Here is a 17,544-nt window from a genome sequence, read left to right as displayed (position 1 = left end):
TCAAATAACTGTCAATTATTTGATGGTGAGACGGGGCCTTGACATTGTTACAGTTATAGTCTAGATATAGTTAGACAACTCACAAAAAATTTGATCAAACTAGACTGATAGTGAGAGCACAGATTTTTAGAATTTCAAAAAAACTGCAATTGTGACGTCACTTTGACGTACTTCCGGAAATTGCATTTTTAACACGGTTGTAGAAAATAGTTATTTTTCTACGGTCGTGCTAAAAGAGCCACTTTCACGCACGAATTTCGTTTCCGAAAGTTGCACTTTCCCGCACGGCGTGCGTGAAGGTAAATTTTCCCGCACGGCGTGCGCGAAAGTAAAATACCTTATAACATGGCATTATAGTATATTATAATACATGCAATAAACTAATATTTAGATATTATTTACTAATTTATTTCAAATTTACCTTATTGTGTTCATGTTTTAATGAAATTAGCGCGAAAATTCGATGATATAAAATTATTTTGACAATATTTAAAAGTCAGATCAGTAGACAATTAAAATGGTTTAGAATCGTCGTCATGGAAATCAATATGGTCGTCGTGGTAACCCATTATATTAAAAGTTTGGTTTTGACAACCTTGTCAAAGAATTAATTTGTGTTTTCACTTCTAAATAAAAATTTTTATTTATGTAACTCTATTTTTTGTGGCTTTTTTTTTCCAAACGTACGGCCCTAGAAAAAATATTGTTCCTAACTCATGCGGAAAGTGTCTTCCCCGCACTCGACTGCTTGCCCGAACTCCGCTATCGCATCGTTCGGGTCAACGACAGTCTCGTGCGTGGAAGTATCACTTTCCGCACTAGTTAGGAAAATAACTATTTCATTTTGATGCAAAATAAAATTCTAGTTTTATTTTAAAATATTTTTTCATAATATTTGCTAAATTTGAAGTAAAACGCGCCACAAGAGTAACTTTGATACAGTTTGAATTTTGAAGCTCTTTTGTGCCGCGTTTACTTCAAATTTAGCAAATATTATGAAAAAATCTTTCAAAATAAAACTAGAATTTTATTTTGCTTCTAAATGAAAATACATTTTCGCGCCACGTAATATTCATATCAGATCTTTTGTAGCTGGAATATTGTATGCGCCACTCATTTTTACGGCGTTTAACGTTTTTTTATTCTTGTATCAGGAGTTTTTCAAAGTTATTTACAAATTAAATGTATGAGGTTGAATGTAATGTTTCTCGATTACACATTAAGCTTTATAAATGGTCGCCTTTGTCGCATTATCTCCCGAAAATGATCTAGTGTACATCGAATGTACACTAGATTTTTTGTCTATTCGAAGTAGATTGAAAAAAAATATTGGGATGGCCGGTAAATGAACTCGGATTGCCCGTTGCCCGATCAAATTTAGCGTCGTAACCACTACAACTACATAAACCATTTCGAGGATAATGGTTAATTGGATTATAATTTTGTAGCTGAATAACTTCTAAACGGCTTAACCGATTCTGATCACTAAACATGAGTTCGAAATGTATGTATGTACCTGTGTAGATGCACTGAACTGGAATCAACTCTTTTCATCTCTTCGGTGTAATTATTAAAATAGTTGCAAAATATGAAACTAGCACCATCTATAAATCGTAAGAATAAGATTTTTGATTATATTTTTATTGTGTCTCAATACAATTTTGATAATTTAAAGTTAAACTGACGAATTTACTTTCTTATTGATATTTGCAGCGAGATTAAATAAATTTAAAACTTGTAGGTATTTTCTTCAGTATGTACTTTCAAATATGTTTCCAGATGCTTGCTTGGCTTAGCTGATTAACACAAATTTGACGTTTGTTCGAGAATACAGCTTGAAACAAATTTCCCATATACGAGGCTTTTCTCCAGTGTTATCCAATGGAGATATGTATTATATTATAAGTATGTATGTATTATCAAATGACTTTATAAACTTCTTACTGTACAAAATGGTGATAACACTACACGTTTCTCTGAAATTCTTAAACAATTTCAAGGTGCAAGGTTTTTTTTTAAGTGAAAACTTCTTTAAGGACGATGTACACTTTTTGAATGGGGAAAAATATTAAATTGGCGACCGTCATCGCTTCGGCGAAATAAATATTTAAAGTGAAAACTTCTTTATGGACGTTGTGCACTTTTTGTATGGGGAAAAGTATTAAATTAGCGACCGTTATCACGGTCGTCATTGTCTAGGCGAAATACATTTTTGAAGTGAAATTTAAGGGACGTTGTGCACTTTTTGTATGGGGAAAATGATTAAATTGGCGACCTTCATCGCTTCGGTGAAATAAATATTTAAAGTGAAAACTTCTTTAGGAACGTTGTGCACTTTTTGTATGGGGAAAAGTATTAAATTAGCGAGCGCCATCACGGTCGTCATTGTCTAGGCGAAATACATTTTTGAAGTGAAACTTAAGGGACGTTTGTATGAGAAAAAGTATTAAATTGACGACCGTCAACGATTCGGCGAAATAAATTTTTGAAGTAAAAACTGCTTTAGAGACGTTGTGCACTATTGTATGGGGAAAAGTATTAAATTAGCGACCGTCATCGCGGTCGTCATCTTCTAGGCGAAAAAATTTTTTGAAGTGAAACTTCTTTAGGGACGGTGTGCACTTTTTGGATGGGGAGAAAGTATTAAATTGACGACCGTCATCGCTTCGGCGAAATAAATTTTTGAAGTGAAAACTTTTTTACGGACGTTGTGCGCTTTTTGGATGGGGAAAAGTTTTAAATTGGCGACCGTCATTGCTTCGGCGAAATAAATTTTTGAAGTGAAAACTGCATTAGGGACGTTGTGCACTATTTGAATGGGAAAAAAGTATTAAATTAGCAACCGTCATCCCTTAGGCGAAATAAATTTTTGAAGTGAAAACTTCTTTAGGGACGTTGTGCACTTTTTGGATGGGGAAAAAGTAGGTATTAAATTAGCGACCGTCATCGCTTCGGCAAAATTTAATTTTTGAAACAAAAACTCCTTTAGGGACGTTGTGCAATTTTTGAATGGGAAAAATTATTAAATTAGCGACCGTCATCGCTTCGGCGAAATAAATTTTTGAAGTGAAAACTTCTTTAGGAATGTTGTGCACTTTTTGGATGGGCAAAAATAATTGAATACGCGACCAGCATCGCTTCGCCGAAATAAATTTTATACGATATATTATGTGTATTTGTAAATCAATAGCATAGGACATAGGATGTACGCAACACGTATATAAGTATAGCACTTCTTTTTGGATGAGAAAAAAGCACTGAACTCGCGACCGTCATCGCTACGCCGAGATATTAGTAATTTATATACTATAAGTTGAATTGCGTATAAGTTTGACCGAAGTTATAAAGATTGGAGGAGGGATAGAGCGTGTACCCGAAGGAGCTTGGTTCGCCAGAAGTTTTCACTTCTATCGGCACTCTCCTGAGTGCCTTATAATTTTTTTCCGTTTGCGTTGTTTTATGACGTATGTACGTTTAAATGCTTTTTTAAATGTCCACCTTGACTAAATTGCTTAGAACAAATTTCACACTTATAAGGCTTTTCTCCAGTGTGAACCCGTAAATGTATCCTTAAATGACTTTTCAATTTTCCTGCTTCATTAAATTGCTTAGAACAAATTTCACACTTATAAGGTTTTTCTCCAGTGTGTACCCTTAAATGCCTTTTTAAAGTTCCTGCTTCACTAAATTGCTTCAAACAAATTTCGCACTTATAAGGCTTTTCCCCAGTGTGTATTCTCAAATGACTTTTCAATTTTCCTGCTTCACTAAATTGCTTAGAACAAATTTCACACTTATAAGGTTTTTCTCCAGTGTGTACCCTTAAATGCCTTTTTAAAGTTCCTGCTTCAGTAAATTGCTTCAAACAAATTTCGCATTTGAAAAGCTTTTCTCCGGTGTGTATCCTTATATGCTTTTTCAAAGTTCCTGCTTGATTAAATTGCTTAGAACAAATTTCACACTTATAAGGCATTTCTCCAGTGTGCAATCTGAAATGTTTTCTTAAATTGCCTGCTTCATTAAATTGCTTAGAACAAATTTCACACTTATAAGGCTTTAGTCCAGTGTGAACCCGTAAATGAGTTTTTAAATGCACAGCTTGACTAAATTCCTTGGAACAAAATTTACACTTATAAGGCTTTTCTCCATTGTGAACCCTCAAATGAGTTTTTAAATGTCCATCTCGACTAAAGTGCTTAGAACAAATTTCACACTTATAAGGTTTTTCTCCAGTGTGTATCCTTAAATGCTCTTTCAAACTTCCTGCTTCTCCAAATTGCTTAAAACAAATTTTACACTTGTAAGGTTTTTGTCCAGTGTGTGATTTCGTTTTAATCTCGTTCAGACGTAAACCTAAAATAAAAATCAAACTATAAAACTTTGCACGCAGAAACTGCAAATCATAAGCAAAGATGTAACAACTCTAGAATAAATAAAGTAAAAAACTAAACTAAGACAAAAGCTCAGGTGCTGATGATATCCAATTATATTATTTTATAGCGGGCGGCATATTATGCACCAGACGACAGCGGTACTTGTACTTTATCTCTAACACCCTCATCAATAAACACAGACTAACTCCGGACTAACTTTACTCCTCGGACTAAGGCAATAACATTCATTTTTCCTATTAATAAACAGCGACTAACGAGGGACTACGCTAAACCCTCACGAGTCTCGGGCTAACAGGTAATAGCAGGTTTAGACGTGTAAGAAAAGTACCTACCCGATATAAAGTAACGGGTATCTGTCCAATACCGAAAGTACCGATTCCTCGTTGTTAGAAATACTCATTTCGGTACGAGTAGTCTTCTTCTTCTCCTAATGGCGCTACAACCCTTTGTGAGTCTTGGCCTGCTTAACAATGTTTTTCCATTCTGTCCTGTCGGATACTTTCTTTCGCCACTGCCTGATGTACATGGCTTTAAGATCCACCTCTACGTCGTCTATTCATCTTTTACGGGGCCTTCCTCTTGTTCTATTTTCATGTTACTTCCATTTATGGATTACTTTTACAGCTCGATTATCTGGCATTCATTCTAGGTGACCGAGCCAGTTTAGTCTTTGTGACTTTACAAAACAAACAATACCTGCGCTCTGCATTAGTTCATCCAGCTCGTGGTTCATTTTAATTCTCCACGACACGAACCAACGCTGCATTGGGTTTATCCAAATATCGTCTGTGATGTGACAATACCTCCTATCTGCCTTTTCATGAATTTTGTAAGAGAGATTTCAAACTTATTTTGGGGTCATTTCCTGTTTTCATATGGAAGTTTTAAGTAAAAAGTAAAATTTACTACAAAACAAGTAAAAAAATATATGAAAACAGGAGGTGCGCTCAAATATTCTCAGTTGATTTTCATCAGTGGTTGAGAGGGTCCACGTTTCACATCCATATGTGACCACTGGCCTAATTACTATTTTGTAGATTCTAAGCTTAGACTCACGATTCAGTAACTTAATTTTTCATCAAGTCTTTGTATGCATAAAAGCACTTATTACCGCTAAGACTAAGAATCCGTGCTTGTATATTTCTTGACTGATGTTGTTGTTGTAATTTATTATTGAGCCTAAGTAGGGAAAAGTGGAGGCATCTCCTACTTCGGGACAAGTAGTAAACTAGCGAAATACCCAGATGTATGTAGATGTATGGTACTCGGTATAATAACATCACTTCGAAATATAAACCAGAAGGCGACGGGGTGAAATGTAAACAGTAAAAAGGCTTGCCGAAGAGTAGCGGTTTACGGTTTTATATTTTTTACACTATTTATCGCTTTATTACTACAACGGTAATAAACAGAAATGGTTTAATATAGAAATGAAAACAAATAGGCAGAACGATGACCAAGAAACCAGAAAAAGAATCTAATATTTTACTTTGTTAGTTTGAAATAATAATAATTGTTTGCTTTGAGTGAACATATTTACTACAACGGTAATAAAAATAAATATTTTAATATAGAAAAAAAAAACAAATAGGCAGAAGGATAATCCAGAAACCAGAAAAAAAATCTAATATTTTACTTTGTTAAGTTGAAATAATAATTGTTTGCTTTGAGTGGATGCATTTTTTCAATTAACTATTATAATCCAGACAAATGAGACAAATAAGGTTTTTGTCGCGACACTTGAGCAGCCAGGTTGCAAATGGGTTTTTGGGTACTATATACCTTTGCAAATGGGTTTTTGGGTACTATATACCTAACACATTATAAATACAAAAATGCCCGTCGCAGTTCGGACGAGAATTTTAGTTATTAACAAATAAGAGTCAAAATGGCAGTTTTTTCGTTTAAATCCCTACAGGTAAAAATAGGTTAATTTAATATCTTATTTATAGTATTCTTCTGTTAGTAGATGAGCAAAGGATTAAAATGGAAGTTCTTGAATTTTGGTCCGATCATTTTTTGCTTCGAAAATTGCAAAATAAGACTAAAATTTCGAAAATAAAAAATTTGCTATACCTTTTGCGAAAATGACCTTAAGACTTTCATATTGCATGAAAAGTTGAGTCAAACAGTCCTTAATATACACAAAAAGTTTTAAGCCGATTCGTCAGTAAGTTTAAATTTTATTCAATTTGTTTATCCCAACGAGCTATTCTTTTGCAATGATATTGTTCAAAAAATAATAATGATATAGCACTTCTGTGGAAACCACATGAATGAAGAATAGTTATATTTCCAAAGTATTTAAAAGAATCATTAATAATTCATCTTTATCATTCCGAAAACATTTTACTAAAGTAGAGTCATTTTTGATTGTAGAGTAATCTTTTTTAAGATTTCAGAAGCTGGTATTTTTACACGAATTTTCAAAAAACAACTTTTCGCTTAGGTTAATTGCGGTCAAAGTTAGCCACCTCTATTAAACTGCTCGTCAAAAGTTAGGGATATAGAAAATTCTGCTGAATTTTCATAGTAGATTTTTTCGTGAACAGATTAACGGATTCCGCTAATTTTTTTTATTATTTTAGATTTTTCTTTAGTATTTACACAGTTATGCAAAGGTTTACTCAAACTTTTTTTTTGTACTTATACCGGGTGGAAGAAAATAAATGATTTTCTTATGTTAAGTTTGAGACGCCCTGTAGGGAGAAGGAGGTACAAATGTGAGTATACATCGAAATCGTATTGTAGTCTTATGTTTTGTGAACATTTTATTTTTTGAATGTCCCTGATATCTTTAGAAACAAAAAAATATACGGTTTTGTAATTTAACATGTGTTTTAACCGAAACAAAAGTTTGAGACACCTTGTAGGGAAAAAAGGCACAAAGGTGAGTATACCTCGATATTATGATGTAGTCTCATATTTTGTGAATATTTTATTTTTTTAATTTCTCTAATATCTTTAATAACAAAGAAACTAGACGGTATTACTCATTAATATGTGTTTTAACTGACGGCATGCATCACATCACACATGTGAAACATAGAAACACATATTAAAGAGTAATACCGTCTAGTTTCTTTGCTATTAAAGATATCAGAGAAATTAAAAAAATAAAATATTCACAAAATACGAGACTACAACATAATATCGAGGTATACTCACGTTTGTGCCTTTTTCTCTCTACAAGGTGTCTCAAACTTTTGTTTCGGTTAAAACACATGTTAAATTACAAAACCGTCTATTGTTTTTGTTTCTAAAGGTATCAGGGACAGTCAAACAACATGTTCACACAACATAAGGCTACAATACGATTATGATATATACTCACATTTGTACATCGTTCTCCCTACAGGGTGTCTCAAACTTAACATAAGAAAAACATTTCTTTTCTTCCACCCGGTATAAGTACAAAAAATAAGTTTGAGTAAACCTTTTCACAATTGTGTAAATACTAAAGAAAAATCTAAAATAAAAAAAAATAGCGGAATCCGTCTGTTCGCGAAAAAATCAACTATGAAAATCAGCATAATTTTCTATATCCCTAACTTTAGACGAGCAGTTTATTTAATTCACAGTTCCTTCTGTACACATAAAATTCTCTTGTAACAGTGTTAGTTACCATACTCCTCCGAAACGGTTTGACCGATTTTTATAAAATTTTACACGTATATCCTATAGGACTGAGAATAGGTTTTTTTCATACCCATAAATTGTAAGGGGGTTGCCCCCTGACATTTTTTTTATTGTTTTGGACAAAATTGTTTACCTTAATTTTATATGATGTAGAATTAAAATATACAACCCTTAATTTTCACTCTTCTATCATCAACCCCTATTTTTTAATAGCTATCTACAGGGTGATTGATTAGTGGGGTAAAGCCCAATAGATCCGCTATAGTAATAGATAGCAATAAAAGTTAATAACAAAAATTTTAGCCCCCTTTGAGCTTCACATTACAAAATTAGTTAGAATGTTACAAGGTGTTCGATAACACAGTGGCAGACCAAACTTATGTTTTTTTAAATGGAACACTCTATGTTTTATTTTAAATTCGAAATCCTGTTAACTTCTCCATCACAAAAATATAAAGGTTTGTCATGTTATACAGGGTATTTACAAAGTTATAAAGAATTTTATATGAAAATCGTAACAAGTTCAACTCGCTGTAAAATAAGCAAAACAGCAATGGTCTATTAATGCCATATTTTTTAACGTATTGTCAAAATTTTCAAGAATGGTCGATATTGCTAATTTTCTTTATATCAAATACAGGGTGAGTCAAAACGCAAGTACACTATTTTCTCAGTAATTTTAAATGGAGCACCCTGTATTTTATATCACTTTTGAAAAGTACCATTACCGTACTTTAATTTTTAGATGACATTCCCTATGTCTAAATTTATTAGTTTTCGAGATATTTTCATTTTTCAATGGACCAGTAGCGTGGCCACCCAAATCACCAGAATTTAATAAACTGGACTGATTTTTTTGGGGTTACGTTAATAATGAAGTTTATAAAATACCTCCAACAACAAGGGATGAGATGAAAAATATAATACAAAGTGTATTTCGATGTGTTAATTTACAAATGCTTCGTAGAGTAAGTAGCTCATTCAATGATCGTTTTTACGCGTGCATAAATGTGTTAGGAGATAATTTGAACACCTTATGTAATCAAATATTAAAAATGTTTTATTAAAAGTATCAATAATTTTTTCAAACATGTTTTTTTGCAAAATGTATTACTGATAAAATATGTTTCGTTCTTTATTTGTTACATTGTTACATTTACATACAAAAGTAGTGTTTAATTGTCTTCACAAAATGTTGTATTTTGTGTTTGTTTTTTTTTTTGTAAAATTTATTACTAATTTTCTTTGTTTACTTTTTGCATTTACATAAAAAGATAGTTTTTAATTGTTTCAAAAATATTGCATGTTGTGGTTGTGTTTTTGTTTGTAAAATGTATTACTAATAAATTCTTTTTATTTCTTTATTTGCTACAGTGTTACATTGATTACCGGATTGAAAATCGGTAATCGTCAATTGTCAATTCAGTCATGGCTTACTTAAAATTTAGATAAATTTAAACACCTAAAATAATTTTCTCTGAAAAATGAAAATATCTCGAAAACTAATAAATTTGGGCATAGGGAATGTTATATAAAAATTAAAGTACGGTAATTGTAGTATCGTGAGAAACAGTGTAGACACGGCTTAACACATGTAGACTTGGCTTAACGCATGTGACAGCCGTTGACACACTGGTTCCCGCAAAAAGGGACATAACCTTAGTTTTAGTTAGATATTAGATGGTAGTCAACGTTTGTTTTTACGTAAATGGAATAAAGTGTTTAATAGCAATCTAGAGCCATCTTGATATTTATTTACTGCTCCCGGTTACATTAGTAATGTTACTTTTCAATAATAATGTAAAATACAGGGTGTTCCATTTAACATTACTGAGAAAATAATGTACTTGCGTTTTGACTCACCCTGTATTTGATAAAAAGAAAATTAGCAATGTCAATAATTCTTGAAAATTTTGACAATAAATAAAAAAATATGGCATTCATAAACCATTGCTGTTGGGCTTATTTTTATTTATACAGTGAGTTGAACTTGTTACGATTTTCATACAAAATTGGTTATAACTTTGTAAATACCCTGTATAACATTACAAACCTTTATATTTTTGTGATGGAGAAGTTAACAGGATTTCGAATATAAAATAAAATATAGGGTGTTCCATTTAAAAAAATATAAGTTTGGTCTGCCACTGTGTTATAGAACACCCTGTAACATTCTAACTAATTTTGTAATGTGAAGCTCAAAGGTGGATAAAATTTTTGTTATTAACTTTTATTGCTATCTATTACTATAGCGGAGCCATTGAGCTTTACCCCATTAAGCAATCACCCTGTATATATTTACATCTACAAAATTCTCCTGTCACAGTGTAGTTGCCTTACTCCTCCGAGACCGCTTTTTATGAAATTATATATGTAGGTCCTATATTCGGTAGGTCCTAGAATCGGTCGTAATCTATTTTTCATATCCCTGAGTGATAAGGGGGGTTCTCCCTAATATTTTGTAATATTAGGTGGGGATATGTATACATAATGTAGTCTAAGACTATTAAAAATTTTTTGATCAAAATCCATCAACAAGCTCCGGAAATATTAATCGCAGCATAGGTTTGAAGAATCAATGAAGTTCAAAGTTTACTCAAACTTTTACACATAAACTATATAGGTAACTTGAACTTCAAAATGACCCTAGTTAGGTTGCTTAATTGTTATAAATAAAGGAGCTGTGAATTAAATAACAAAAAATGGCTCACTTTTAACGTAATTAACCTAGGCGAAGTTTTCTTTTGAAAATTTGTAAAAATACCAGCTTTTCAAATCCCAAAGTAATTTTAGTCTACAGTCAATATTAACAAAGATATTTAAATTGTTTATAAGCTAAAAATACTCTACTTTAGTAAAATGTTTTCGGAATGATAAAAATGACTTTTTAATGATTTTTTTAAATACTTTGAAAATATATAACTATTCTTGTCTCACGTAGTTTCCTCAGAAATGCTATATCGATATTATTTTCTGAATAACATTACAAAAAAAAGCTCTTCGGGATAAACAAATTAAATAAAATTTAATCTAAATTATATGGACTGGTTGACCCAGATTTTCATGCAATATCAAAGTTCATTTTCTCAAAAGTTATAGCAATTTTTTTATTTTCGAAATTTTAGTCTCACTTGGCAATTTCCGAAGCAACAAATGATCTGACCAAAATTCAAAAACTGCCATTTTAAACCTTTGCTCATCTACTAAAAGAAGGATACTATAAATAAGATATTTAATTACCCTATTTTTACCTGTAGCGATTTAAACGAAAAAACTGCCATTTTGACCCTTATTTGTTAATAACTAAAGTTCTCGTCCGAAGTGTGACGGGCATTTTTATATTTATAATGTATTAGGTGTATGTATTTTTGAAAGAAAAGTGCTGCGCAAGATATTCGGAGCAGTCTGTGAGTACGGAATGTGGAGGCGTAGATATAACTTTGAACTGCAGAATATCTACAAGCATATGTTTGGTGGAAAAGATATCACTGTAATTAAGCGAAACCGCCTGAAGTGGGCAGGACATGTAGCCCGGGCCCCTGAATCGAACATGATAAAAAATATTCTAACAGCTCAACCCGTGGGAGTGAGAAGACGGGGTAGACCAAAGTTGAGGTGGATGGACGGGGTAACACAAGATGCCGAGAAGATCGGAGTCGGTAACTGGAAAATGCAAGCAAGGGACAGCACAGAATGGCGTAGAAAGCTTGAGAAGGTCGAGACCCTCTAAGGGCTGTAGCACCAAGATGATGAGGTGTATGAGCGAACTCAATCGACTATAGGTGGCAGTGCAGTTGCATGAAAATGGCCGATGTAATAGGGATAACGCATTTTGATATAATTAATATTTTTATTGATGTAATTAACTAATATAAATAAATCATTCATTAAATGAACACACCAGACAAGCATTCAATCGACATTGATATATAGGTTAACGGATGTTTTGTTTAAATCTTCATCCCAATTCCTCTAGTTCCAAATAAGCGGCAGCACCCTCGCTTGAGTTCGCGAATAGCACCCAAATAACCCATTTGCAACCTGGTTGCTCAAGTGTCCTAAACATGGTATATTTTTGACCTATTTCCCTGGCGCATATAGGAATATCCCGGTTTAAGGAATAGAAACTTGAGGTCCCGAAACGTTTCTACTAGCCACCAATGATCGGTTATTAGAATATCCCGGTTACAAACGTCACATCTTTGCTATTTTATTTTTAATTAATTATTTTATTCTATTTTCTTTCAAGATTTCATTAATAATTTTCTTCTGTATTTGTTTTACCCGTTTTCTCCGTTAAAAACTCGTGGGCGCCCTTTCCTGTTAGGCAACTCTTTTTACATTCTAGAATCTCATCTAACACCTAAATCATCATACTGAACGTACTTCATATATCCTTACTCTCTAGATGTCTGTCTTTCATTATGGAGCATGCTTATCCTACCTTTCTACAGTTCACGCTGTCATTTCAAGTCTCAAAATGGTGGTCATAAACTCATAAAAGCCAAAGGAGCTTGAAAGTAAGTTATTTTATTCCGAACAGACGATCTCTTGGGGCAAGAAAATTCATTAATGCCTTTTTCTTGTATTCACAGTTCAACATTAATAGTTTTTATAGTATTTTTTATATCTAACCTCCCATCTTCTAAAAGCATGTGTTCTAATATTCCATTTCATCTATTAATATGCATTTAGTGATCAAATTAAACTGCTCATCAAAAGTTAGGGATATAGAAAATTCTGCTGAATTTTTATACTAGATTTTTTCGTGAACAGATTAACGGATTCCGCTAATTTTTTTATTATTTTAGACTTTTCTTTAGTATTTACACAGTTATGCAAAGGTTTACTCAAACTTTTTTTTTGTACTTATACCGGGTGGAAGAATTTGAGACGCCCTATAGGGAGGACGAGGTACAAATGGGAGTATATATCGAAATCGTATTGTAGTCTTATGTTTTGTGAACATTTTGTTTTTTGAATGTCCCTGATATCTTTAGAAATAAAAAAAATAGACGGTTTTGTAATTTAACATGTGTTTTAACCGAAACAAAAGTTTGAGACACCTTGTAGGGAGAAAAAGGCACAAAGGTGAGTATACCTCGATATTTTGTTGTAGTCTCATATTTTGTGAATATTTTATTTTTTTAATTTCTCTGGTATCTTTAATAAAAAAGAAACTAGACGATATTACTCTTTAATATGTGTTTTAACTGACGACATGCATCACATCACACATGTGAAACATAGAAACACATATTAAAGAGTAATACCGTCTAGTTTCTTTGCTATTAAAGATATCAGAGAAATTAAAAAAATAAAATATTCACAAAATACGAGACTACAATATAATATCGGGGTATACTCACCTTTGTGCCTTTTTCTCCCTACAACGTGTCTCAAACTTTTGTTTCGGTTAAAACACATGTTAAATTACAAAACCGTCTATTTTTTTTGTTTCTAAAGATATCAGGGACATTCAAACAACAGCATGTTCACAAAACATAAGACTACAATATTATTATGATGTATACTCACATTTGTACCTCGTTCTCCCTACAGGGTGTCTCAAACTTAACATAAGAAAAACATTTTTTTCTTCCACCCGGTAGAAGTACAAAAAATAAGTTTGAGTAAACCTTTGCACAACTGTGTAAATACTAAAGAAAAGGCTAAAATAAAAAAAAAATAGCGGAATCCGTCTGTTCGCGAAAAAATCAACTATGAAAATCAGCAGAATTTTCTATATCCCTAACTTTTGACGAGCAGTTTATTTAACTAGTCCCCGTCAGTATTGATTTTATTTTATTCTTGCCATCTTCTACTCTTTCTGATTATTTCTTAAATATTGGCAAACTTGGCACACTTTGGTTTTTACTTCTTGATGTTTGATATGTATTTTATCTTCTAGTATTTGGGATTAAATTCAACTTTTCTCCCTTCGGGAGCTTCAAGCCTTCTTCATTGGTGATGGAACTAAAAGGCAGGACATAACGGATGCATCTCCACTAGACTACAACGACGAACATCTTCAGCTGCAGGGATCTGAGGCCGAACATCTGGCCAGGTCTACAACAGTACCATTCGACATCAAGGAGTTACCATAAAACCAACACCACAAACCATGCATAAGTGTAATCCAAGAATTGTTAGATTTTAGCAAGAATCTGAATATATTTGTTAATGCATTTGATAAGTCATATTTTCATCATATCTTTATTGAAAAATAAACATGATTAGTTAAAATATTGTTTTGTTTGCTTCCAATCTGAATTTTCATAGTTCATATTTAAGATTAGGACAAGACGAACACACACTTGGGAGACTGAGCTGGGCCAGGGTGAACGATAACTATCTTGGATGATTGAAATATTATTATTCAGTGTTATTTCGGTTATCTCGGGTAGTCTATCGTATTCGTTTCAATAGGAATACTTTTGCTTGGCACGAAAGCTATTCCAATAAGCGGGTTCGGCTGTACTACTTAAAACAAATTTCACACTTCTACGGCTTTTCTCCAGTGTGTATCCTTAAATGCCTTTTCAAACCTTCATTTTGAATAAATTGTCTAAAACATATTTCACACTTATAAGGTTTTTCTCCAGTGTGTATCCTTAAATGCCTTTTCAAATTTCCTCTTTGTCCAAATTGCTTAGAACAAATTTCACACTCAAATGGCTTTTCTCCGGAGTGTATTCTCAAATGCATTTTCAAATCTTCTCCTTGTCTAAACTGCTTAAAACAAATGTCGCACTTGTAAGGCTTTTTTCCTGTGTGGAATCTCAAATGTGCATTCAAACCACTTTTCTGAGCGAACAACTTTAAACAAATTTCGCACTTATAATGCTTGTCTCCAGTGTGCAATATAAAATGTTGTTTCAAAGAACTTGCTAAGTTAAACTGTTTAGAACAAATTTCACACTTGTAAGGCTTTTCTCCGGTGTGTATCCTTATATGCCTTTTCAAATTTTCATGTAAACTAAATAGTTTAGCACAAATTTTGCACTTATAAAGCTTTTCTCCAGTGTGTATTCTCAAATGACTTTTCAATGTTCCTGCCAATGTAAATTGCTTAGAACAAATTTCACACTTATAAGGTTTTTCTCCAGTGTGTATCCTTAAATGCCTTTTTAAAGTTCCTGCGTCACTAAATTGCTTGAAACAAATTTCGCATTTGAAAAGCTTTTCTCCGGTGTGTATCCTTATATGCTTTTTCAAAGTTCCTGCTTCACTAAATTGCTTAGAACAAATTTCACACTTATAAGGCTTTTCTCCAGTGTGCAATCTGAAATGTTTTCTTAAATTGCCTGCTTCATTAAATTGCTTAGAACAAATTTCACACTTATAAGGCTTTTGTCCAGTGTGAATCCGGAAATGAGTTTTTAAATGCTCAGCTTGACTAAATTGCTTGGAACAAAATTTACACTTATAAGGCTTTTCTCCATTGTGAACCCTCAAATGAATTTTTAAATGTCCATCTCGACTAAAGTGCTTAGAACAAATTTCACACTTATAAGGTTTTCCTCCAGTGTGTATCCTTAAATGCTCTTTCAAACTTCCTGCTCCTCCAAATTGCTTAAAACAAATTTTACACTTGTCAGGCTTTTGTCCAGTGTGTGATTTCGTTTTAATCTCGTTCAGACGTAGACCTAAAATAAAAATCAAACTATAAAACAAAATGTCGGAACCCAAAAGACTCCATTTTCAAACAAATAAATGTTTAAAAATAATAAAATCTTTGGATTTCTTAGTTCGGAAACAGATTCTCTCTTATACCTATTCCCATCCTTCTAAAAATTGCAAGGAAAAGGGTGATGAATGTAGAGACATGGGGAGTCTACATAGTTGCACTCCACAACATATCAATTCACCGAGGTAAAGATCAACAAATCTGCTTCCTAGTACTCGATACGTGAGTAAAACCGTGGGTAGATAAAAGGCATTATATTTAACTTCGATTAAGAGATCATTCCCATCTTTCTATGGACCATAATGTTAATTATATTTTGTAATTGGCATGAATGGCAAAGGTATTTATTTTTCGAATCAAAGCATCATTACAGATGCTTTCCTGATGAGAACAAAAGAGTTCGAAATGGTCCATAGAAAGATGGTAATGATCTCTGAATCGAAGTTAAATATAATGCCTTTTATCTACCCACGGTTTTACTCACGTATCGAGTACTAGGAAGCAGATTTGTTGATCTTTACCTCGGTGAATTGATATGTTGTGGAGTGCAACTATGCAAACTCCCCATGTCTCTACATACATCACCCTTTTCCTTGCAATTTTTAGAAGGATGGGAATAGGTATAAGAGAGAATCTGTTTCCGAACTAAGAAATCCAAAGATTTTATTATTTTTAAACATTTATTTGTTTGAAAATGGAGTCTTTTGGGTTTCGACATTTTGTTAATAGAGGTCGCTATAGCGTCTTAATGTTAATTATATTTTGTAATTGGCATGAATGGCAAAGGTATTTATTTTTCGATTCAGAGCATCATTACAGTTGCTTTCCTGATGAGAACAAAAAAGTTCGAAATGGTCTATAGAAAGATGGTAATGATCTCTGAATCGAAGTTAAATATAATGCCTTTTATTAAACTATAAAACTTTCCACGCAGAAACTGCAAATCATAAGCAAATATGTAACAACTCTAGAATAAAGTTTCTGAATTTTGGTCCGATCATTTTTTGCTTCGGAAATTGCAAAATAAGACTAAAATTTCGAAAATAAAAAATTTGCTATAACTTTTGCGAAAATGACCGTAAGACTTTCATATTACATGAAAAGTTGAGTCAAACAGTCCTTATAATGAACAAAAAAATTTTAAGACGATTCGTCAGTAATATAGAAATGAAAACAAAGAGGCAGAACGATGACCCAGAAACCAGAAAAAGAATCTAATATTTTACTTTGTTAGTTTGAAATAAAAATAATTGTTTGCTTTGAGTAATAAAACGGTAATAAAAAGAAATGTTTTAATAAAGAAATGAAAACAAATAGGCAGAAGGATGATCCAGAAACCACAGAAAAAAATCTAATATTTTACTTTCTTAAGTTGAAATAATAATTGTTTGCTTTGAGTGGATGCATTTGTTCATTTAACTATTATAATCCAGACAAATAAGGTTTTTGTCGCGACACTTGAGCAGCCAGGTTGCAAATGGGTTTTTGGGTACTATATAGGGTGAGGCAGATAACTGGCCTATTAGAAATATCTCGAGAACTAAAGGCAACAGAATCATGAAAATTGGAATAAAGGGGTTTTGAAGAATGATCTATTAAATGAAAATATTTTCATCTCTTTGCAACTTCCGGTTATACCGGAAGTTGCATATAACTTCGTTTTTTTAAATGGGACACCCTGTATATTTTTACATTTTTGGATTCTCTTCGATGTCTTCTTTCTTAAAATATGAGATATTGTAATATTATACAGGGTATTTTAAAAGATAATTACGTCTTTTTATTAATTTCGTAGCAACATTCACACCCTGTAGAATTGTA

At 32.6% G+C, this 17,544-nt stretch overlaps 1 protein-coding gene across 2 annotated transcripts in view; it reads right to left on the bottom strand.

Moving 5' to 3' along the window:
• Positions 1-1,140: 1,140 nt before the first annotated feature.
• LOC126879807 (zinc finger protein 501-like) overlaps positions 1,141-17,544 on the bottom strand; it is a 54,374-nt gene continuing 37,970 nt past the window's right edge. The window contains exon 2 of one of the 2 annotated variants that reach the window (XM_050643073.1): positions 1,141-4,353. In XM_050643073.1, the coding sequence (XP_050499030.1) occupies positions 3,458-4,353 (896 nt within the window). In that variant the 3' untranslated portion in view covers positions 1,141-3,457. Of the gene's footprint in view, positions 4,354-14,233; positions 15,683-17,544 lie in introns of those variants that run through there. The other variant, XM_050643072.1, reaches the window with a different exon arrangement.

The sequence above is a fragment of the Diabrotica virgifera genome, chromosome 2, assembly GCF_917563875.1.
Source record: "Diabrotica virgifera virgifera chromosome 2, PGI_DIABVI_V3a".
NCBI lineage: Eukaryota > Metazoa > Arthropoda > Insecta > Coleoptera > Chrysomelidae > Diabrotica > Diabrotica virgifera.
The sequence above is the reverse complement of the archived record's forward strand: the minus strand, read 5'-3'. Positions and strand labels throughout refer to the sequence as shown.